This window comes from Sminthopsis crassicaudata, chromosome 2 (assembly GCF_048593235.1).
Source record: "Sminthopsis crassicaudata isolate SCR6 chromosome 2, ASM4859323v1, whole genome shotgun sequence".
NCBI classification, from domain to species: domain Eukaryota; kingdom Metazoa; phylum Chordata; class Mammalia; order Dasyuromorphia; family Dasyuridae; genus Sminthopsis; species Sminthopsis crassicaudata.
Genome location: NC_133618.1, coordinates 337,587,274 through 337,610,675, shown reverse-complemented (window position 1 = coordinate 337,610,675; position 23,402 = coordinate 337,587,274). Strand labels below are relative to the sequence as shown.

Here is a 23,402-nt window from a genome sequence, read left to right as displayed (position 1 = left end):
TTAACACTTCCTAGCTGTGTGACCTTGGGCAAGTCACTTAACCCCAGCCTCAAGGGTGGGGAAGTACTTTTTTTCTTTCAAATCCTGGGACTGATTAAAACTTCTGCCCTCAGGCAAAGAGTGGGAGCCAAAACACATCCAACACACTAGTCTCTTTCAAAGCTGAAAAACTCAGCCTAATGAGACCTGGGACCCACCCATCCCCTCAACTTTTTTTCAGGGATCCAAGACCAAGCCAAGACTAGAGGAGCCCATTCTGAGCCCTTGATGTTTCTCTTCCACTCTGCTGCTAACACCTGTGGGTTTCCCTTTAACTCTCTAACCTGAGACTCTCAGCTCACCTCAGGGCAACTTCTACCTCTTGGAAAAAACCACTCAGAATGGAGGTGCCCTTTTAATACAAATCTCTCCCAGACTTAGGCCTGTAGGTGCCACAAAAACTGTCAGAGGAGACCCCAGTCTCTGTCCTGAGTTCAAGCAGGAGGAAAACTGGAGAAACTATGTCAGGGAACATTACAGGGGCTGAACTGGCCCCCCAGCATCCTGCTCCCTGGTAGTAAATTGAGGTGTGGCCCTGTTTCCTCTTTTATCCCAGAACAGCCTCAACACCTCAGGGGCTGGTAAGCTGGGTAGGCAATACTAATGCTTGGCACTCGTCCTCAGACCCCTTCCACCCCTCCCCCCATAAGAGTGGGGAAAGTAGGAGGGAAGGCTCAGGATCTTTGCTTATTGAGGAACCAATTCTTTTTTTTTTTTTTTTTTTTTAAAGAAATGCAGCACAATTAAAAGATTTCTAAGAGCTTAAACAGAATTCTTATCTTGACTAGAAATCAAGGTCTGCAGCCTTCCCCACACTTCCAGAGTCCACACCCTTTAATCCCAACCCCAGGAGAAATTTGCTTTCCGGTAAATTAAGAGTGAAAGGCTACTTAACATCTTTTACTAATCTTTTGCTCTTAGCATTTTCTCCTACTTCTCTTTGATAGTTAGATGGGCCATCAGCATTCTTATAGGCAGCCCACAGAAGGGACCAGATACATTTCTGCAACCATCTCCACCCGGGATGACAGCCCACTTTTAATCAGCTACCCAGATATTTTCTCTAGGCTTCAAACTTTGGATTCTCAACTGCCCTTTAGCCTGGAGAACATGGGACGACTGACTGGGACAAACACCCCTAGATGCTCTGCTGCCATCCCCAAACCCCATACCTCACACCTCACCTCCTGACATGAACCCCAAATCTCTATAACCCTTGTCAGCAGTTAAGAGGAGATCATCGCCCCTTTTATCCCATATGCATTTGGAGGTGATCCTGGAACTCGGAAAATCCTTGAAAGAGAAAATCTTCAATTTTGCCTCAATAAGAGACTCTGTCCCAAGTCTTTTTTTTTTTTTTTTCCCCTTTTCTCTTAAATGAATTTAAGTTTTAACTGCTTGGGGGGGAGGGGGGAGATGATGTGTGTTGTAGTCCCTTTAAGAAACTAATTCTTTCAGATTGATTTATTCCTTTCTGATTCCCAACCCCTCCTAGCTAATGCATTACCAATTCAAGAAGCAAGGACCTTTGATTCACAAATTCTGGTTAAAGCACCCCTTTGAATTCCAATAGGAGATCTGGGCTCTCCCAGCCCCCATCAGTTGGCTCAAGCCAACTTGGGCTGTCCCAGACCAAGATTGTCCCAAGATTCTAATGATCTGCTCAGGTTTCCCAACCCTCACCAAGCAAATTCTAGCCTTCACTGAAACCCATTGAGGAGCCAGGGACTCCACACATGGTTCCCTTTAGCTAAATCTCTTATTATAAAAGAGCCAAGCTGGAGTTCTCTCTTACCAGAGGTTCCAATCATGCCAGCCTTACGCCTGGCATGCCAAGGATCTTTGCCCACTGTGACACTGTTTCCGGTGTCCTTTTATCTCTATCTTCACCTTTTACTAACTAGACTTTAATTTCATTTAAATACCCCAAATCTAGACCTCATCAATACTGACTAGGCAACAGAGATAACACAATATGAGAAGAGATTTAACCTTCAGTTTCTACAAATAATTCTTAAATACAGACTTTGTGCTAAATACTGGGTGAGATAACAAAGGTGGTATTTATACTCTACTAGGAGCACAATTGATATACATAAATGGCTAAAATGCAAACTAATACATAATAAACCCAAAAGAGAAGTGCAAAGAAAGTAAGTACTATCCCTGGTGTGATGAAGAAAGGTATGTTAATTAGGGAGGGAATGAGACTCCTGAAAAGCAGATTCTTGGCCTTATTAGGAATAGATAGTACTAAAAGGGAAAGTGGTTATAGAGCTGGATTCTTCCAGATTGGTTTTGACTTGAGTGAACTCTGTAAAAATTGTGTAAAATAATCACTGAAACTATGTCCCTTTTGATCTGAAAAATCAGGAAATTCTAAAATCTTCAATTTTCATTCAAGTGAGAAATCCTCCTCTTATTATCAATTCAAACTACCCCAGATTTGCTCATAAAAGTGGGTCTTTACCAGTCATTCTCTGCAAAATTGGAGAATGGTTGGGTAAATTATGGTATATGAATGTCATGGAATATTATTGCTCTGTAAGAAATGACCAGCAGGAGGAATACAGAGAGGCTTGGAGAGACTTACATCAGCTGATGCTGAGTGAAATGAGCAGAACCAGGAGATCATTATACACTTCAACAACGATACTGTATGAAGATGTATTCTGATTGAAGTGGGTATCTTCAACATAGAGAAGATCTAATTCAGCTCCAGTTGATCAAGGATGGACAGAATCAGCTACATCCAGAGAAGGAACCCTGGGAATTGAGTGTAAACTGTTTGCACTATTGTCTTTCTACCCAGGTTACTTTTACCTTCTGAATCCAATTCTTACTGTGCAACAAGAAATTCGGTTTTACACATATATTGTATCTAGAATATACTGTAACACATTTAACATGTATGGGATTGCCTGTCATCTAGGGGAGGGGATAGAGGGAGGGAGGGGAAAATTTGGAAAAGAAGTTTAGTACAAGGGATAATGCTATAAAAAAAAATTACCCATGTATATGTACTGTCAAAAAAATCATTATAATTATAAAATTTAAAAAAAACATAAGGAAGGAGAGTAAGAATTTGGAACTCAAAATTTAAAAATAAAAGAATGCAATAAATAAAAAAATAAGTTAAAATATATATTTAAAAAAAGAAAAAAAAAAAAAAAAAGAAAATATGCCCACTAAGGGAAAGCCTCAGTGAAAAATAAAACCTCCTCATTTTTGCCACAGACCTTGGGGTTACTTTCATTTCCAAACCAGAGTCTCCGAGCAGAAGGGATCTCATTCATTCACACACATCATCAGTTTCAATTCTTATGCTTCTATAGAGTACTGTGGTTGGAACAATCCAAAATCTGGATCCCTCATTCTGCACAAATTCACAAGAGTCCCGGTCTGAAGCATCCACTGATCTTTGGAGAGATGGGTGGGGTAAGTGAATTGGTAATAATTAATGTTAACTTATTTTAGGGGGATACGTGAAGGAATGTCCACACAAGAGAAAACAACAGGAATTCAGGAACTTTATAAAGTAACTCAATAGCTGTAAATAATAACAACCTAGCAAGTGATTAGAAAAGAGGATAAGAGTTTGAAGTAATACACACAAACCTTGGATGCTGCTCTGCAAACTTTTCACCATGGCAGAATCTTATACAGAAAACAATACTTTCTGAGAGGAAGGGTCTGTGATAGTCTAATTGGTACTATTGCTTTAAACTCAATAAATAGGGCAACACCCCTAAATAAAACTGTGAAGTAGGTAAATTCAGTCTTTGGAAATCTCACCCCATTCCCACCTTTTAGCCTCTATCTCTCAATACTAATGTAGATTCAAACTCTCTCTCCACCCCTTAAACATTCTCTATCAAGCCCTTAACAAAACTCAAAGTGACTAGACAAAGTAGCAAAAATATTCATTTACTCTAAGGTATAAATGGATATGACTTCTCTTAAAAATATCTGCATTGTAACTGGAACAAAGGAGTGAATTTCTAATTGCTAAATTTCAGGCAGGTATAAATTAGGGGCAGGGACCTTTCCTTGACTTGAAATTATGCCACATGTGCAGGCTTTCTTAGAGCTCACAGGATTTATAACTAGAGATTTAAAGATCATTCTTTGCTACTTGTTCTCTGATTTTGGAAGTAATGATTTAACAGACATCTGTTAAATTAATGATTTGTCATCAGATGATTTCCTAAGGCCTTTCCAGCCTAATATTCTTTCACTAATGGAAAAGACAGTAAGAACACTCAGATTTGGGTCTTATCATTAACCTAAGTTTTACCATTGGTACAATGAACCAGACACTCTGAAGATGAGATGTTAATCTGAAGATAACATCTATAATAGGATGATTCCTACAGCTAAATTTGCATCAATATTAGTAATGAATTAGAAATTACTTAATAGAGAATATTTTTAATAGCAGGAAGAAAGAACTGAATAGTCAGATGTGGAAAAACAAGATGGGAAGAACACCTCTTTTTTTTTTTTTTCTTTTTTCCAATTATTTTTATTTATTTGTTTTTTCAGTACCTCTTTTCTTGATGGTATTCTAAATACCCAGCACTTAACATCCCATTTAGAATCATGACTCAGAAATATCCTAAAGTCTATTTAAAAAAGGAAGTAACTTCACAACAAATACAAAAAGAGCCTAACAGGAAAAAAGAAAGAAATGAATCAATTTATTTTTTAACTTAAAAAAAAATTTTAATGCTACAACAAAACTAAAAGATTGAAAAAAAAAGGAGCAGGGAGAATGTAAAATACAGTCACTCTTCTTTCACTACTTCAAGCATCACCTTAATTTTATTAGTAACCTCACTTTCACTTTCATGCTGGTAACAATGCACATTCTGGTCATGCACAGTAAAGAAAAAAATGAGAGGTAAAATGTGTGTAAATTAGTAGAGCAGTTAATATTCTTCTACTAGGTGCTTCACTGGTGAGGTTCCCTGTGAATTCACTGGAGATCTTCATTGTTTGCTTTTAAAACTTAAGTTTCACAATCTCCAGTAACAATTAAAGGCCTCCAGCAACCTCTTCTTGAATTTTCAGAGGGTCATGGCAGGGAGGTTTACAACAATATAGTACACACTACAACAGCCTCACCTGCAATTTTATTATTTCTCTCTAGGATGCAATTCATTCTGAAGCTTTACCCCAGCTCTGGAATTCACATATTGGAAGTACCTCCTTTTGGAATCCTACCAGAACCTTCATTTAAGGAGAGTTTCCAGGTGAGCCAGGTATCATTCATCCCCTGGCAATACTTCAAGACAATCTCTATCATGCCCTCACAAACTGCTACCTAAATAACCCCCTCCCCACTTCCCACTTCAGCTTCCTTTTATGTGTTTTCCCCCAATTAGAAAATAAGCTCCTTGAGGGCAGTAGCTGGTCCTCTACTTTTATTTATATTCCTAATTCATAGCACTGTGTGCTATGTGTGCTGAGCACACAGTAAATACTTGATAAATGGTAGCTGACATTTAATTTACTGGCTTCAGAGAGCTTTCTAGTCTGTCAATAAGTTTTCAGGTGGGGAAATAGGTACAAATTTTCTTTGTATTTTTGCACCCCCAGAATGCTTAAAAAAGTGTTCTTCATAGAATAGCTGCTCAATAAATGTTTATGGGAATTTTTAGATGATGACTGAAACTTTATCTCTTAAATTTAGCCAAATTTTCTACTGCCTTTTGCCACCCCAGACAATTAAATTTTATATGATACAAATTTAAACCAGTAATAAGAACTTAAATCCTTTTCTCCACATAAAGCATCCAGAGCAGACCAGAGTGACCAACTCATGGGAGGATAGAGACAAAAGTTGTACAGATCCAGCAGGCATGGATAGAGCAAAAATTATGCATCCTTTGGAGGGAGTACCTGCATTGATGAGACCATGTTTACCAATAATAATACTCCATGTTAAAATAAGCAGCTGGGGAATATTATGGTGAAACTGCTAATCCTTGAGTATCCTGACATCCTGGGATTAGATGCTAGTTCCTCCACTGTAGAAAAGGGGGAGAGAGAGGGACCATAGAAAAAAGAACAACACCCAGAGCATGCTGATCTTACAAAATCTGCAAGGGCTAAATCATAGCAGATTTAGTGGATTAATTTCTAAGGAGGCAAAATATATGTTTAATTATGTAATCTGGTAGAGAAGATGTGTGATACAGGTTTTGCCTTTTCTTGGTTAGAAAATTTTAAGGCAAAATAATTCTATGTGATAATAAATAAACATTTGTTAAGCACCTTCTGTTCCCACTGCATCTAGGGTCATCCAGTAATCCTAATTTATATCTGGCCACTGAACTAAGATGACTCTAGAGGAGAAAATGAGGTTGGTGACCTTTCACATATTTCCCTCATTCAAATCCAATGTATATGCATACTGTGGTCATCTTTAAAATAAACAAAACCAAAAACATTCCATTTATTTATATATTTATTTATTTATTTGTTGGGGGGTGGTGAGATAGTTGGGGTTAAGTGATTTGGCTAGGGACACACAGCTGGTAAATTTGTTTAGCGTCTGAGACTAGATTTGAACTCAAGTCCTCATGACTCCAGGACCAGTGCTCTATCCAAGAATAAAGTATAAACAACAAGCACTCACATGCCAAGCACCAAGGATGACCAAAAAAAAAAAAAAAAAGAAAGAAAAAAGAAAATAAAAGAAGACACTTGTTTAAAGAGCTCTGTCTAATAGAGGAGACAACATGCAAACAATTATGTAAAACTAAGATAGATATCTGACAAACTGAAGATAATAAAACTGAGAGAAAGCATTAAAATTAAGGGAGAATGTAGAAAGTTTCCTTGATAGAATTTTAGATGGAACTTGAAGATAGGGAAAACCTGAGGCTCAGAGGAGGGGGAAGAGAATTCACTAGTTTACAGAAAAGTAGTTTCTCACTCTTTTTTCCTGATGCCTAGATACCAAAAGCTCAAAAATGATCCATCCAAACTCTCATCCAAGTCCTCAGTCTTTTTATAGACACAGGTAATTATGCCACAAAGAGATTACATCACTCATGTCAGCAGTGTTTGCAGCTGACAGGAAGATGTTCATGGGATGTTGTGGGGACTACACCCTCAATTAGCAAACAATCTACTAATCTGCTAAAGGCTCTATTGTCTTTCCAAAAATAGAATTGCCTAGATAAACCTCTTCAACTAAAACTAGGAAGCAAACAACCATAAGAGATCATCGAAGGGGAGACTAAAAATAATAAGAAAGGGACACTGGGAGAAAGAAACTTGGCAACTATAAAAGAATTGCTTAAAAAAAAAAAAAAAAAAAAAAAGTAGGGGCAGCTAGATGGCTCAGTGGATAGAACACCAATCCTGGATTCAAGAGCATTTGAGTTCAAATCCAGTCTCAGACACATACTAGCTGCATGACTTTGGGCAAGTCACTTAGCTTGCCTTCAAAAACAACAATCATCCAAAAAATAAACCAAAACCAATGAACACCTGTGATGACCACATTAGCACCCTAGATACCTTAGAATCAGCTGGAGTCAGGATAAGCAAAAGTCCTTAGTCTTTATTCTTGATCTTTAGCAGTAGAAGTGAAGGATCTCCTCGACCTCACCCTCTTCTGCCCAAAAATGACCCTGGCTAGTCTTACTCCACCCTCCCAGTCCCTCCTATTCTTTGTATACACCAAATGATTGGTCGAGCAGAAAATAGTGGGAAGGGCCATTTTCTTTCTAAGCATATTCTTATAGAGTATTGGTAATTAGCCTTTAAGTGCTTGGTTGTCCGACCTCAGTGCATTAACTCAAGAGTTTCAGCCCTTTACACACACCAACCCCCCCCCCTTCCTCCTTGAGACAATAATTTTAAAAGATTTTACTTTCTTCCTCAGAATAATCTCCTAAAAGGATGGCCTGTCATCTCTAATGGAAACCTAGGGAATGGAAGAGAAGCCCTAACACAATAGTGTCACAACCTTCAATATTGTCTCTGCATCCTGGTGGGACGTGGTAGGATCAACTGAGATTCTTTAGCCAACATTATTCTACTAGAGACCTAGTAAATCCAAATCAAGCAAACTCAAACAGTCTAACTCATGTTAATAGGTAAAACCATATGTGTGTCTGTTTTGTGTGTCATATTTAAAATGCTGACATGATTTAATTTTTTAAAATACCCTTTCACAACAGGTAAGAGCTGGAACCTTAGAGACCACCTGGTCTAATCCCCTAATTTTAACAGAGGAAAGGAACATCAAGAGAGCTGAAGTGAGTTGTGGAAAGGTACCTAACAAGTTAATGATGAATCTGGGAACAGAAACTAGGTATTTTAATTCATGGTCCAAAGTTCTCCCTTACTGAGCTTCCCAAATGGTCAAGAATAAAATTCAGTTTGTGATTCATCCCAAGAAAATTACTTCTGAAAACATGAAAGGACAGGGGTGGAAATGAATGTATGGGTATCAGTAAGCCAAATAGCTATGACAGTGTCTACATTTGTTTTGTATGATACCATAAGAGGCACAGTCTACTAATATTTAAACAGTAGCATCAATTAGTATCATGCTTTAAACAAATAGCCTTTGTCAATGGCTAAGTAAATGCTTAAGTATTAAACATGAGCCTAAGCTCAAAAATCAAAGAATAAAGTTTGATCTCCCCTACAAAAGATGATTTGTATCTTCATTTTTCAGCTTTTAACAAATACACAAGATGGCAGAGAGGACACACGCTCCCTACTACCCTCAGTATTGATTACAAAATTCAGCCTCTGAAATAGTGCTTGACTAGAAGAATCCACGAATATTAGAGTACAAATTATCAGCAGAAGATAATTTGGAAGATAGAAAAGGTCTGTCTTGATTGGGCAGATCACGGAGGCCAGCACATGCTGAGTGGACTGGGAGAGAGGTGCAGTCTGGGGGAGAATTTGCAGGAAGATCTCTACCACAGTGTTGGCTGCTCTGCTTTGGTTGCAAAACAGTAGATCAGCAGAGAAGTTACACAAACGCAAAAGGTAGAGTGTACCCCAAAAAGCCAGTTTCACAGGACCTGGCCATACCCACTCAGCACTGGAAGTGACTCAGCCCGATCACAGTGCAGCCACTCTCTGCAGCCTGTTTGCAGGACAGCCACTGTCTGTCCCTGTTCTATAGAGGAAGCTTGGAACCTCCTTGCCCTAAAGACAGACCCCAAGAGTTGTTTTGTTTTTTTTTTTTAATTGAGTAAAAAAGCAGAGTGAGACCTAACTATAGGTAGCTTCTATACTGAAAGAGAACTTCCAACCCTGAAAAAAAATTTCCAACCCTGAGGAGATTAATAGCAGACAGTCTCCAGACAAAACCCCAAAGGGGAATATAATCTGATCTCCACCATACAAAGCTCTCCTAGAAGAAATTTAAGATCTTAAATGAGAGCTAGAAGAAAAAGAGTATGGAAAAGACATATAACTCATTAAAAGAAAGATTTGAAAAAGAAAATAATTCCCTGAAATGTGAAATGGAGAAGGTAAAGAACTCCAGGGAAACAGAATTTATGAATTGGAAAAGATAAAGAACTCCCAGGAAAGCAGGATTTGTGAATTTGAAAAAGAAAATAACTCAGTTAAAAAAAAAAAAATTCTGAAATGGAAAAAAAATTCCATAGAACAAAACAACTCATTTAAAAACTCAATTGGACATATAGAAAAAGAATTTTAAAAAAGTAAATGAAGAAAATAGCTCATTAAAAATCAGAACTGAACAAATGAAAACGAATGACTCAATGAAACATCAAGAATCAGTCAAGCAAAACCAAAAAAATGAAAAAACAGGAAAAAATGTTAAATATCTACTTGGAAAAATCACATACCTGGAAAATAGATCTAGGAGAGATAATCTAGGGATTATTGGGCTCCTTGAAAATCATGATAAAAAAAGAGCCTAGACACTATTTTTCAGGAAACTGCTCAGATGTCATAGAATCAGAAGGTAAAATAGCCATTGAAAGAATTCATCGAACATTTTCTGAGAGCCCCCAAAATAAAAACTCCAAGGAATATTGTGGCTAAATTGCAGCACTATTAGACTAAGGAAAAAATATTACATGCAGCCAGAAAAAAACAATTTAAATACCAAGGAGCCACAATAAGAATCACTCAGGATCTAGCAGCTTCCACATTAAAGGATCAAAGGGCCTTGAATCTGATATTCTGAAAGGCAAAGGAACTTGGAATGCAGCCAAGAATAAATTACCCAGCTAAGCTGAGAATTTTCTTCCAGGGAAGAAGATGGACATAACAGGGGAATTCTATTTATTTCTAATGAAAAAAACCAGAGCTAAACAAAAAATTTGACCTCCAAATATAGGACTCAAGAGAAGCATAAAAAGATAAAAAGAACTCTTGAAAACTGTATTTCTGTTACGGGCATACATAAAGAGTTCATGTATAATTTGATTTTACTATTATAATATTTTAAAAAAGTGGAAAGGGAATTGTATCAGAAAAAGGGAAAAATGGAGGTAAAAAGAGGGAAATTACATCTCACAAAGAAGCAAAGGAAACCTATCGTATCTGAGGGAATTAAGGGAGGGGGAGGAACATTGTGTGACTCTTATTCACAGATTTGGCTATATCTTGCTAAAGAGTAGCAAAGATAATGAAGCAACATCAGTAGTAAACATATATGCACCAAGTGATATAGCATCTAAATTCCTAAAGGAGAAGTTAAGAGAGTTTCAAGAAGAAATAGATAGCAAAACTATAATAGTAGGAGATCTCAACCTTGCACTCTCAGAATTAAGATAAATCAAATCACAAAACAAATAAGAAAGATGTTAAAGAGGTAAATAGAATATTAGAAAAGTTAGGTATGATAGATCTTTGGAGAAAACCAAATGGAAATACAAAGAAGTACCCTTTCTTCTCAATAGTTCATGGAACCTATATAAAAAATAACCATATAATTAGGACATAAAGACTTCAAAATTAAATGCAAAAAGGCAGAAATAGTAAATGTATTCTTTTCATATCACGATGTAATAAAAACTTCATTCAACAAAAAGCCAGGGGAAAATAGAACCAAAAGTAGTGGGAAACTAAATAATCTCATCCTAAAGAATGAATGAGTGAAGCAGTAAATTATAGACACAATTAATAATTTCACCCAAGCGAATGACAACAATGAGAGAATATACCACTGGGATGCAGCCAAGGTGGTAATAAAGGGAAATTTTATATCTCTAGAGGCATTTATGCATTATTGCATAAAACAGATAAAGAGAAGGTCAATGAATTGGGCCTGCAACTAAAAAAGCTAGAAAAAGAGCAAATTTAAAAACCCCAATCAAATACTAAACTTGAAATTCTAAAATTAAAAGGAGAAATTAATAAAACTGAAAGTAAAAAAAATATTGAATTAATGAGACTAAGAGTTGGTTTTATGAAAAAAAAAAAACCAACAAAATAAATAAACCTTTGGTAAATTTGAAAAAGGAAAGAGGAAAATCAAATTGTTATTCTTAAAAATGAAAAGGGAGAACTCTCCACTAATGAAGAGGACATTAGAGCAATAATTAGGAGTTACTTTGCCCAACTTTATGCCAATAAATTTGATAACCTAAGTGAAATGGATGATTACCTTTAAAATATAGGCTGCCCAGCTTAACAGAGGAGGAAGTAAATAGAACAAGCTATTAATCAACTCCCTAAGAAAAAATACCCAGGACCAGATGGACTTACATGTGAATTATACAAAACATTTAAAGAATAATTAACTCCAATGTTATATAAACTATTTGAAAAAATAGAGATTGAAGGACTCCTATCAAATTCCTTTTATGACACAAGCATGGTACTGATACGTAAACCACATAGGATGAAAACAGAAAAAGAAAATTATAGACCTACATCTCTAATGAATATTGATGCAAAAATCTTAAATAAAATATTAGCAAAAAGATTACAGAAAATCATCTCCAGGATAATACATTATGACCAAGTAGAATTTATACCAGGAATGCAGGGCTGGTTCAATATTAAGAAAACTATTAGCATAATTGACTAAATAAATAATCAAATTAACAAAAACCATATGATCATCTCAATAGATGCAGAAAAAGCATTTGATAAAATCCAACATCTATTCCTATTAAAAACACCAGCAAGTATAGGAATAAATGGGCTTTTCCTTAAAATAGTTAGTAGCATCTATTAAAAACTTCTGTAAGCCTCATAGGTAATGGGGATAAACTGGAACCATTTCCATTAAGATCAGGAGTGAAACAAGGTTGCCCACTATCACCATTACTATTCAATATTGTATTAGAAACGCTAGCTTCAGCAATAAGAGATTAGAAAAAACTTAAAGCAATTAGAGTAGGTAATGAGGAAACCAAATTATCCCTCTTTGCAGATGATATGATGATATACTTAGAGATCCCCAGAGATTCTACTAAAAAGATATTAGAAATAATCCACAACTTTAGCAAAGTTGCAGGATACAAAATAAATCCATATAAATCATCAGCATTCTTAAATATCACTAACAAAATCCAACAGCTAGAGATACAAAGAGAAATTCCATTTAAAATAACTGCCAATAGTATAAAATATTTAGGAATCTATCTGCCAACGGAACGTCAGGAACTATATGAGCAAAACTACAAAACACTTTCCCTACAAATAAAGGCAGATCAAACCAATTGGAAAAATATTAAGTGCTCTTGGATAAGTTGAGCGAATATAATAAAGATGACAATACTACCTAAATTTATTTATTTAGTACTATACCAACCAAGACTCCCAAAAAACTATTTTAATGATCTAGAAAAAATAACAACAAAATTCATCTGAAAGAACAAAAGATCAAGACTTTCAAGGGAACTAATTGGAAAAAAAAAAAAAATCAAATGAAGGTGGTCTAGCTGTACCGGATCTAAAACTATATTATAAAGCAAGAGTCACCAAAATCATTTGGTATTGGCTAAGAAAGACTAGTTGTTCAGTGGAATAAGTTATGTTCCCAGGGCAAAATAGTCAATAAATAACTATAATAATCTAGTATGACAAACCCAAAGACCCTAGCTTTGGGGATAAGAATTCACTGTTTGACAAAAACTGCTGGGAAAACTGGAAATTAGTATGGCAGAAACTAGGCACTGACCCACACTTAACACTGTATACCAAGATAAGGTCAAAATGGGTTCATGATCTCTATACATATATTGTATTTAATTTATACTTTAACATATTTAACATGTATTGGTCAACTTGCCATTGTGGGGGAGGGGAAAAATTAGAACAAAAGGTTTGGCAATTGTCAATGTTGTAAAATTGCCCATGCATATATCTGGTAAATAAAAAAAAAAGTTCATGATCTAGGCATAAAGAATGAGATTACAAATAAATTAGAAGGACATAGGCTAGTTTATCTCTCAGACCTGTGGAGGAGGAAGGAATTTGTGACCAAAATAGTAGATCATGATTGTTCACAAAATAGAAAATTTTGATTACATCAAGTTAAACAAAACTAATGCACACAAGATTAGAAGGGAAGCAATAAACTGGGAAAACATTTTTACAGTCAAAGGTTCTGATAAGGGCCTTATTTCCAAAATATATAGAGAACTGACTCTAATTTATAAGAAATCAAGCCATTCTCCAACTGATAAAATGGTCAAAGGATATGAACATTTCTAGCCATATGAAAAGATGCTTCAAATCATTATTGATCAGAGAAATGAAAATTAAGACCACTCATGAGATACTACTACAAATCTCTCAGATTGGCTAGGATAATAGGAAAAGATAATGCTGAATGTTGGAGGGGATGTGGGAAAACTGGGGCACTGATACACTGTTGGTGGAATTGTGAATGCATCCAACCATTCTGGAGAGCAATTTGGAACTATGCTCAAAAAGTTATCAAACTGTGCAGTGTTACTACTGGCTTATATCCCAAAGAGATATGAAGGAAGGGAAAGGACCTGTATGTGCAAAAATGTTTGTAGCAGCCCTTTTTGTAGTGGCTAGCAACTGAAAATTGAATGGATGCTCATCAATTGGAGAATGGCTGAATAAACTGTGGTATATGAATGTTATGGAATATTATTGCTCTGTAAGAAATGACCAGCAGGATGATTTTAGAAAAGCCTGGAGAGACTTACATGAACTCATGTTAAGTGAAATGAGCAGAATTAGGAGATTATTATATACTTCAACAACAATACTATATGATGATTAATTCTGATGGACGTGGGGCTCTCTTCAAAAATGAGATGAACCAAATCAGTTCCAATTATTCAGAAATGAAGAGAACCAGCTACACTCAGCACAAAAACTATGGGAAATGAGTATGGACGACAACATAGCATTTCCAGTCCTTCTGTTATTGTTTTCTTGGATTTATGTTTTCCTTCTCAGATTATTTTTACCTTATATCTAAATCCGATTTTTCTTGTGCAGCAAGATAACTATATAAATATGTGTACATATATTGCATTTAACATATTCAACACATATTAGTATACCTGCCATTTAGGGGAGAGGATGGGGGGATGGAGGGTAAAAGTTGGAACAGAAAGTTTTGCAAGGGTCAATGCTAAAAAATTATCCATGCATGTCTTGTAAAAAAAAAAAAAAAGCTATTTTAAAAAATCCACAGGGGAAAAGAAAACTTTTGGAATTGGTTATCATTTCATCAAGCATAAGTAAAAGTAAATTCTGGCACAAAATACAAAATATTGGATTTATTGAATCTAAAAATATATATCCAAAATGGATTACTTCTGGTTGCAGCCTATGAAATAAATGGAATGCAAGAATAGAATAAATCCCCTCCATGGGTTATATTAAGCTTAAACTCAGCCAAAAATATATTGAAAGTATTGAACAACAACAACAACAAAAAAAGACAATTATTCTGTAAGGAAAGCTGTATCTGTACCATCCAGCATCAGTAAATTGATAGTTTAAAAGTACTGCCAATGCTGCTGCTGCTGTTTAAGATTTACATCGTCTTTTTAGTTACCAGATATCTTCCACCAATTTTTATTAGTTGGTTAATCATAATATCACCTTTAAGGAACCTAAGGATTGTTATTTCCATTTTATAGACAGCAATACATAGAAGCAAAGGATCAGTCCTAGTCCTTTTAACATTGAATAGAGAGATGGTTGGAGAGATGGAAGAAGAAATTGGGGATGTGGGAATTGTCACTCCTCACCTTAGTTAGAAGAGAGAGTACATCTTGCTGGTATCTTTTGTTTTTATATAAATTTCATTTTAAAATATCTCTTTCCATCTTTCTCTACCCAGCAGGTTTTTCTCTATAAAAATAATTTTAAAAAGAACAAAAAGCTCTTCAGTAAAACCAACTAAAACATCAACTAAGACAGAGAGTACGTGGAATATCCTATTGTAAAAGTACAGTCCTCCAGTCTTGGAAAAGAGGGAAAAACATAGGTTTTGGACATTTTTTTTTTTTTTTTAACATAGCCTAAATGATTTTCTAGTGGTTTCAAATTCACATAGAAATGGATCCCTGCAGCCCCATACTGACTTAGAAAACCACAAATTAATGTTATCTAAATTGCATTATATTTTTATTATTTTGTTCAACATTTCCAATTACATTTTAATCAAGAGTTTTATAGGCTGAAGCAATCCTTAGTCAGTTTGATATCTCATTTCGTAAAACTTAAGAAATGAAACAAATATTTTCTTCCTTTCCATAATTTCCAAGATCAAGTTTTCTAAATATTCCTATATATGTCTGGTAAAAGGTCTGCTCAGTAATAAGCTAAACAATAATACTAATAGCTAATATTTCAATTATTATAATTCTAATGCCCAGGAAAGATAGCCTTATATAAAGAGAAGATGGTAAAATGAAAATATTTCTGTAACTTGGGAGACAACAATCCTATCCTCTTCTAATGTAGCTTACACATTCCAATCTTTAGGTGTCAAATTTCTAAGTATAGTAATTGCTAAAGTGTGTGTTCCTGAAGAAAATTCTCTCATGGAACCATCATAACTAAATACCTGCTTAACTATATAAGGCATGCTTTACACACATATGAAATGTGTAAGCAAGTAAATGCACTGTTTATATTTTAAACTAGGGCTATTGAAACTAAGACAGGGCACTCTATCTTTTAAACTGTACCATTACAGAAATGGAAATGGGAGGAAAAGGAAAGTAAAGTGGAGAAGAAAGGAGCTTTTTCTAATGAAATTGTTTTTTCTCAAAAGTTTGCACATCTGGATCTCAGTTTCTCTGAAACTCTCTTGGCCGTGTTCCTCATGGAAGGCATGTCACTACAGGTGTCTCTCCTAGACTTAGGGCAAGGAATTAATTCTCTCTTCTACCCTAGAATAATCTCCTTCTGGGTGTATAAGGTGTTGGGTGTTGGATAAAGGAAAGAGGACTGGCAGCAAAACGGTAGTTCTGAAAAGCAGTGAAATTCCTCGCTTCAAAGACATTCTGTTCTGCCATGTTGTCTAGATATCTGTCTGTGTGTGAGTGTGTGTGCTTATATTTGTATTCTGGGAAGGACAGGGAGGAGGAGAGAGGAAAATGGGGAGGGAGGGAAGAGAGAGAGGGTGGGAGAGAGAAAAGGAGGATGAGAGACACCCAGAGAAACTGAGAGACGGAAAACAGAGGAAAGATAAAGGGACAAGGGGAGAGGAGAGCTGGGGGAGGGAGGAACTGAGGACTAAGAACTGAGGAAGGTAAAATTTGAAGTTTTTCTTTTTTTTCTTCCCCCCTCCCTCTCTCTGTCTCCCTCCCTTCCTCATTGGTCTAGAGCTCTGAGTCTTTCAGACTTCAAGAAGAAAGTGAATAGTGAGTAAAGTGGGGTGAAGTCAAGATTGGAGGGGATAGCCAGGGGAAAGATCAGATGAGTCACAGACAAAGCCTGCCTGGCAGCTGAGCAGAGGGAGAGGACTGCCCAGTGCTGGTAATACTCAGTAATGCTGGGAACATGCCCAGACAAGTCTCCCATACTGAGGTTAGGGAAAAAAAAAACCAGTACGACAATGATTTAATTTTATTTTACTAGGCTTGTGATTTCACTGATATAGAGAACTTCTGATTAAAACTACAATAACCAAAAAACAAAACAAACAAACAAAAAAAAAAAAACCCTAAAATTAAGCCAGGCCATCTTGGCTCAGGAGAGAAGTGGTAGAGAAGTGGGAATTAAGGATGCTGAATGCTGCATACACTGTCAGATGAGACCATTCATTGGTTGATTTTGCCCAATTATTTGTTTTTCTTTGTTACATGGGAAAGGTCACCTGGTCGTAGTAATATATCTGGAAATGAGATGATTAAAGCTAGCAATAAAATTTATTTTGAACAACAAAAAAAGGCAATTTGGTCTAGAAGGAAAATTCAGTCAATCAACAAGCATCTATTATGTACCTATTATATGTCAGGTACTGTGTTAGGTGAGAGAGATGCAAGTAAACAAGTAACCCAAATCTTTGTCCTCAAGAATCTTACATTCTATTGGGTAGGGAGAAGAATAGATATTTATAGATAAGTAAATATGGGATACATATAAATAAAATAAACACAGTGATTGGGAATGAGGTACTAACAACTAGAGTAAAAGCCTCTAGAAAGAGATTGCACTTGTACCTTTAAAGATTCTAAGGGGCAAAAGTCACAAAAAGCACATTCCACACATGGAAGATAAACTGCAAAAGCTCAAAGGTAAGACAGAGAGAATGTAGTTTGGTCAGAGCAGGGTGTGTGAGGGTGAGAAGTGCATAATAAGCCTAGAAAGGTATCTGCCAGGAGCCAGATAATGAAGGGATTTAAATACCAAACAGGAAGAGTATTTTATCCTATGGGGAAGTGGAAAGTGGGGGTTGGGCATTGAAAATTCTTGGGCAGGAGAATGACAGTCAGATGTAAGCTTTGGGGATATCTATCCAGCAGCTGGGAGGGGTATCCGAGTTCTAATTCTGACTTCATCTTTCATTTACCTGGATGACCTTAGACAAGTCACCCCTTTAAGTTTTAGTTTTCTTATCTGTAAAATAAGAAGGTTTGACTACATGATTGTTAGGCCTTCAAGCTCTAAAAATTTAGGATTTCATAAATCCTGAACTTCTCAGAGGTCTGGTTCTAAAATATAGCACTAGTTTTAGATCCAAAATTAAAGGTTTTTGTATTGAAATATGTTTCCAAAATATTATTCTAATCCTTATGAAAATTCTGTGCTTTGTTTACCAAACAATTTGATTTTCATGAGGTTAGCAGGATCAGTTTTCCTTCTACACCCTAAGTATTCCATAATATTATAGAAACATGGAACACAGTGGAGTCAACTCTTCCAGAAACAAATATATTAGGTATTCTTCATATCTGGATCAAACACAAACATGGAGAAAATAGGTGGCTCAGAGAGAGGTATGGCAAATGTTGGACACTGAAGGAAGAAATGCTGAGAGACAAGACCTCTCTGATAACTCTGGACTAAAATCTGACAACGTATGATGTGAATGTGGGAGAAGAGATGTTCCAGGACAACATTAAGCAGCCCAAATGAGTAGGATACGTGGGCATTGGGCCTTCTCCTCCGCTACTTATTCCTAATAAGTACATCTTTCTTTTCATAAATAGAAAGAACATTTTATTTCCCTCATAAGAAACTGTGTGTGTATAGATGCCTGATAATTCAAAAATTGTTGTCTAAGGTCTATATTCCTCATTCATATTTTCATTATTCTGCCCTATTTCTAGTCTCTTAAATCCTTGGCACTGTTATCTTACCTATTGACATCATCTAAGGACCCCAGGGCTACAAGGCCTAAGTACCCTTAGGACCTCTGGGCTTTTCCATCAATCTTACATTAAGGCTTTTATATACTGTCTCTTTCAATTAGAGTATGAGAACTTTGAAAGCAGGGACTGTCTAGCTTGTTCTATTTGTGTCCCTGGCCACACCAGAATGATTCATACTGAAATTATTCAATACAAACTTCTAACTTTATAATTTAGGAAACTGAAGCTCAAAGCAATTAAGATATTTGCCAAAGTCACAGAGATAATAGCAAATCTGAGGCAAGAACTGTCTATTGAGGTAGAAAGTGAGGGAAAACAAGAAAAAGGCATGAGTTGCAGCATCTCCATCAGGAAGAGAGACATGGAGGAGGTACTCCCCAAACAGTCTAGCTTTCTGTTAATCTTCTCTGCTTATACATTCATGGTCAAAGAACAAGAATGGATAGTTCTCAAACTTTTTGGTCTCAGGAAGCTTTTGATTCTCTAAAGCAGTGGTCCTCAAACTTTTAAAATAGGGGTCCAGTTCACTGTCCCTCAGACTGTGGAAGGGCCGGACAATAGTAAAAACAAAACCTCACACTCTGTCTTCACCCCTCAGCCCATTTGCCATAACCTGTCAGGCTGCACATCTGGTCCATGAGAACTCCTGCTCTAAGAGTTTTTGTTGATATAGGTTATATATCTAGTGATATTTACTATGTTAGAAGTTTAAATATTTTAGTATTGTTATAAAAACAAATCTCAGAGGTTAAATGCCTAAAAAGATCTTGGGGACACCTAGACAACATGATTTGAGAATCATAAAATTAGAGAAACTTCTCTTTGCCATGACAAGGGGGATGACTAAAAACCTTTAAAATCTTTTCCAGCTCTAAATCTATAATGCCATGATATGACCTTCCAAAAATCATATTCCCAGGACACTACAAAAGGAACACACTCTAATAATCTGCTGCTCGTAGGGGATGATGAGTCTTCTACTCATCTGCAACCACCTAGTATTCTGTCTGACATTATATCTTCTCAGGATACTGGAAACAATCAAAAGAGAGGTACTTACCTGAAGCAATTCCATTTCCAAGGCAAGTGCTAATAATTATGAATGGAAGAAATAATCCATGTCCTAAGGAGGTAAATGGTGAGGCTGAGCTGCTCTTTGGTGTTATCCTGCCATAGCACATCTTTTATCCGTCCAAGTTTGAAAGAAAAAGGGGAAATAAACCTGCCAGCCAGGTACAAATCCACCTACAAAAAAATGCATAAAAAACTTCAGGAAAGGACCAAAGAGAAACTCTTTATTAACTTGATTAATTAAGCAATCCTATCAACTAGATTCACCTCTTTCAATGTAAGGAAAGTAATATCTAGCTTCTCTTTGGCTTGAGGGGAGGGCAGCATGCCAAAAGCCTCCAGCACACATAGCCAGATTTTTGAAAAAGGATAGTGAAGCAGGAATTATCTCACCTTGAAATCTCTCAAACAGAGTTGAGCTTTGAGGAAAGATCCAATTTTGTCTCACAAGTCATGGAGGCTCTGGGCGAAGAAGGGAAGAAGCAGTTGATGACAAGAAGACTGATGTCTGAATCAGTGAGTCAAGTTTTTCCTTTGCCACGTGCACACTGTATGAGTTCAACTTAGGGAAGAAAAAAAGGAACAAATTTAATGGGAATAAAAGCAATTCCAGAAATACTGTCTTGAAAAGAAATATATCCCTGAGATGCTTGAACAAACCTAGTCACTCACAGTTCTGACTGCATCTGTGAATTTCAAAAATGAAACAATGAACAAATTCATCATACACACCTGCAACCCAGGAAATTATACCAGTCACATGTGTTGACACACCTTCCTAAAAAACAAACAAACAAACAAAAAACCAAAACCCAGCAATTCACTTTAAGCAAAATAGTTAAGATGCTCTCAAATAGAGGAAGTTAACACACAAAAAGAAGATGAAAAGGTAGGGAGTGGGTGCCTTTCTGTAAGTGTGGGGGGTGGATGTAGGAATTCTCCACTATTATCTTCTATCCCAAATACCCTCCAAAGTTCCCTTTCTCAAAAAACTTTAATAGAATCCCACTAGCAATTTTTATTTTTAAATTAATTTAGTGATTTTTAAACAGAATTTAAAACAACTTTTAGAAATCAGGGTGGGGGTGGGGGAGGAGGAGTTATTCATATTGGGAAAGAGTCCAAAACTAAATTTAGTGCTCAAGAGGACTCCCGGGTCTAACAAATCAATAAGTGTGTTGTGTAGTTTTTCTGTCGAAGGTCATAGCTTTAGAATTAGAAAAGATCTCAGGAGCCATTTGGTCTAATCGCTACCCCTCATTTTACAAATAAGGAAACTGAGGTCAAGTGTTATGTTGTTGTTTACTCAAGTATATAATGTAAAAAATTATATGATTCAGACAATTTACAATAATAAAGTCTTCATATAGGACTTTTATATTTCCCCCTTTAATTCAAACTCAGTTCTATGGGCTTCTCAACACTGCCAGTCACTGAAATACAAAGACTAGATACTCTGCTGGGAATACTAACTCAGACTTGATTTGAAACTGATATATAACACTATCAGATCTTAAATTATACTAAAAGCAATAATCATCAAAACCAATCATAACTATTTGATACTTCTTAAAAAGGAAAAACAAAAACACAGATCACTGGAACAGATTAGGCAAAGAAATCCCAGAAGAAACAGGAATAATAGGAATAGAGCAGTGTTCAATAAATAAACTCAAGAATTCTAACCATTTCATAAGGACTCACTATTCAATAAAAACTATTTTAGAAATTAGGCTTAGGCCAATAGCTCATATCATCTACCACAATCCAAGGATCTAGCTTTTAAAGGCCCTATGAACAAATTAGAGGAAGAGAAAAAGGAAATACCTTTTGCAACTACGTATAGAGGAAGTTTTGTTGACGAGAAAAGGGATAAGGAAAATCAGATGAGATATCAACAATATAAAATTGAAAAGGATTTTCACAAACAAAATCAATGTAGTTAAAGAATTAGAAGGAAAACAGCTGAGGAGAGAATGAGGAAGGAGAAATCTCTGCCGCACATTTCTCTTGGATAAAGATCTGATATGCAAGATAGAGAAAATTGATACATTGAAAAGATAATTGATAGGAACAAAAGCCATTTGAACAGACCTGTGTTTTTCAAAAGAAGAAAGGCAAATTATTAGCAAATTAACAAAAATGCTCCAAATCACTAATAAGAAGAAAAATTAAAATTAAAACAGCTGTGAGGTTTTGTCTCATATCCATTAGGTTGGTAAAGAAAAATGACAATTGTTGGAAGACAATGCATTATTTGTGGAGTCAACCTTTCTGGAACTGCACACAAAGAAGTCACTAAAATGAATGTATACCCTTTGACACAATGATACTTCTACCAGGCTTATGTCTGGGAAAGAGGGAAAGAATCCATATCACAAAAATATTCATAGAAGCACTTTTTGCTGTAGCAAAGAACTGGAAATAAAATGGCTGCCCATCAATTGGGAAATAATTTGTAGCATATGAATGAAATAGAAAATTTCTGAACTCTAAGAAATAACAAAAGGGACAGATTCTAAGAAACCTGGGAGGATTCGTAGGAACTTATTCAGAGTAAAGTAAAAACCAGAAAAGTTTATAAATACAACACTGTAGAAGAAAATAACTAAGAAAGATAAATAATCAATGAAAAAACAATTATAACTATAGAAAATTGATAACTGATCATGCTTTCTACCTCTTGGTAGATGAACTAAAGTTGCAGAATGAAATACACATTTTCTTAAATAGCCAATATATTTGATTATATTTGGAGGGTTTTTTAAGGAGGAAAAAAGGAGATAGGGACACAGTAATAATAATATCAAAAAAAAATTAGAAAAAAAAGGTATCAATTATATATTTAAGAAATGCATAGAAGAAAGCAAAGGGAAGTTCCCAATAATACAAAGGCAAGCCAGGTAGTGCTGGATCTATCATTTTATATATATATTCAATACTATACATATATACAATACTACATTGTATTGGGAAGAGAGATGCAGAAGACTGAGAACTGACGGACTGTGGTCTTTTGAGGAATACATATACATATATATATATATGTATGTATGTATTCCTCTTTTTCTGTTTTGTCATATGTTTATGCTTGTCAAATTGATAATAACATTTTTTAAATTAGGGAAGGAGAGGTTGGACTAGATTATCTATCAGGTCTCCTCCAGATTTAAATCTATGATTTATATTTTCTCCTCCCTCCCTTCCTTAGTCACCAAGTCTATTGAGAAAAGAACTTTGTAAATTGCAAAACACCATATGATATGTCTGTTGTTGTTATGAGATCAAGGTTAACCTGCTTTTTTTTTTAATGTTCCTGTTTTTTAACTTCCAGATTAGCCAGTTTTGCTTTAATGTAAAGGACAGTATCAGTCTCAAACTCATAAGTAGAACTTCATCATTGTGCTTTGGCAGTCTTCAGGGCTATCGTTTTCTAAAACCAACTTCTCCTCTTCTCCACAACACAAAGATTTATCTACCATTAAATATTTCCCAAGTGGATGC

General features: G+C 35.8%; 1 protein-coding gene across 2 annotated transcripts in view; it reads right to left on the bottom strand.

Annotated features, from left to right (window-relative positions):
* Positions 1 to 23,402, bottom strand: part of SUSD6 (sushi domain containing 6) — a 123,811-nt gene that overhangs the window by 48,909 nt on the left and 51,500 nt on the right. For both annotated transcript variants that reach the window (XM_074290491.1, XM_074290490.1), the window contains 2 exons: positions 20,292 to 20,460; positions 19,888 to 20,072 (listed from right to left, as the gene is read on the bottom strand). In XM_074290491.1, coding sequence (XP_074146592.1) covers positions 19,888 to 20,008 — 121 coding nt within the window. In that variant the 5' untranslated portion in view covers positions 20,009 to 20,072; positions 20,292 to 20,460. The remainder of the gene's footprint in view (positions 1 to 19,887; positions 20,073 to 20,291; positions 20,461 to 23,402) is intronic.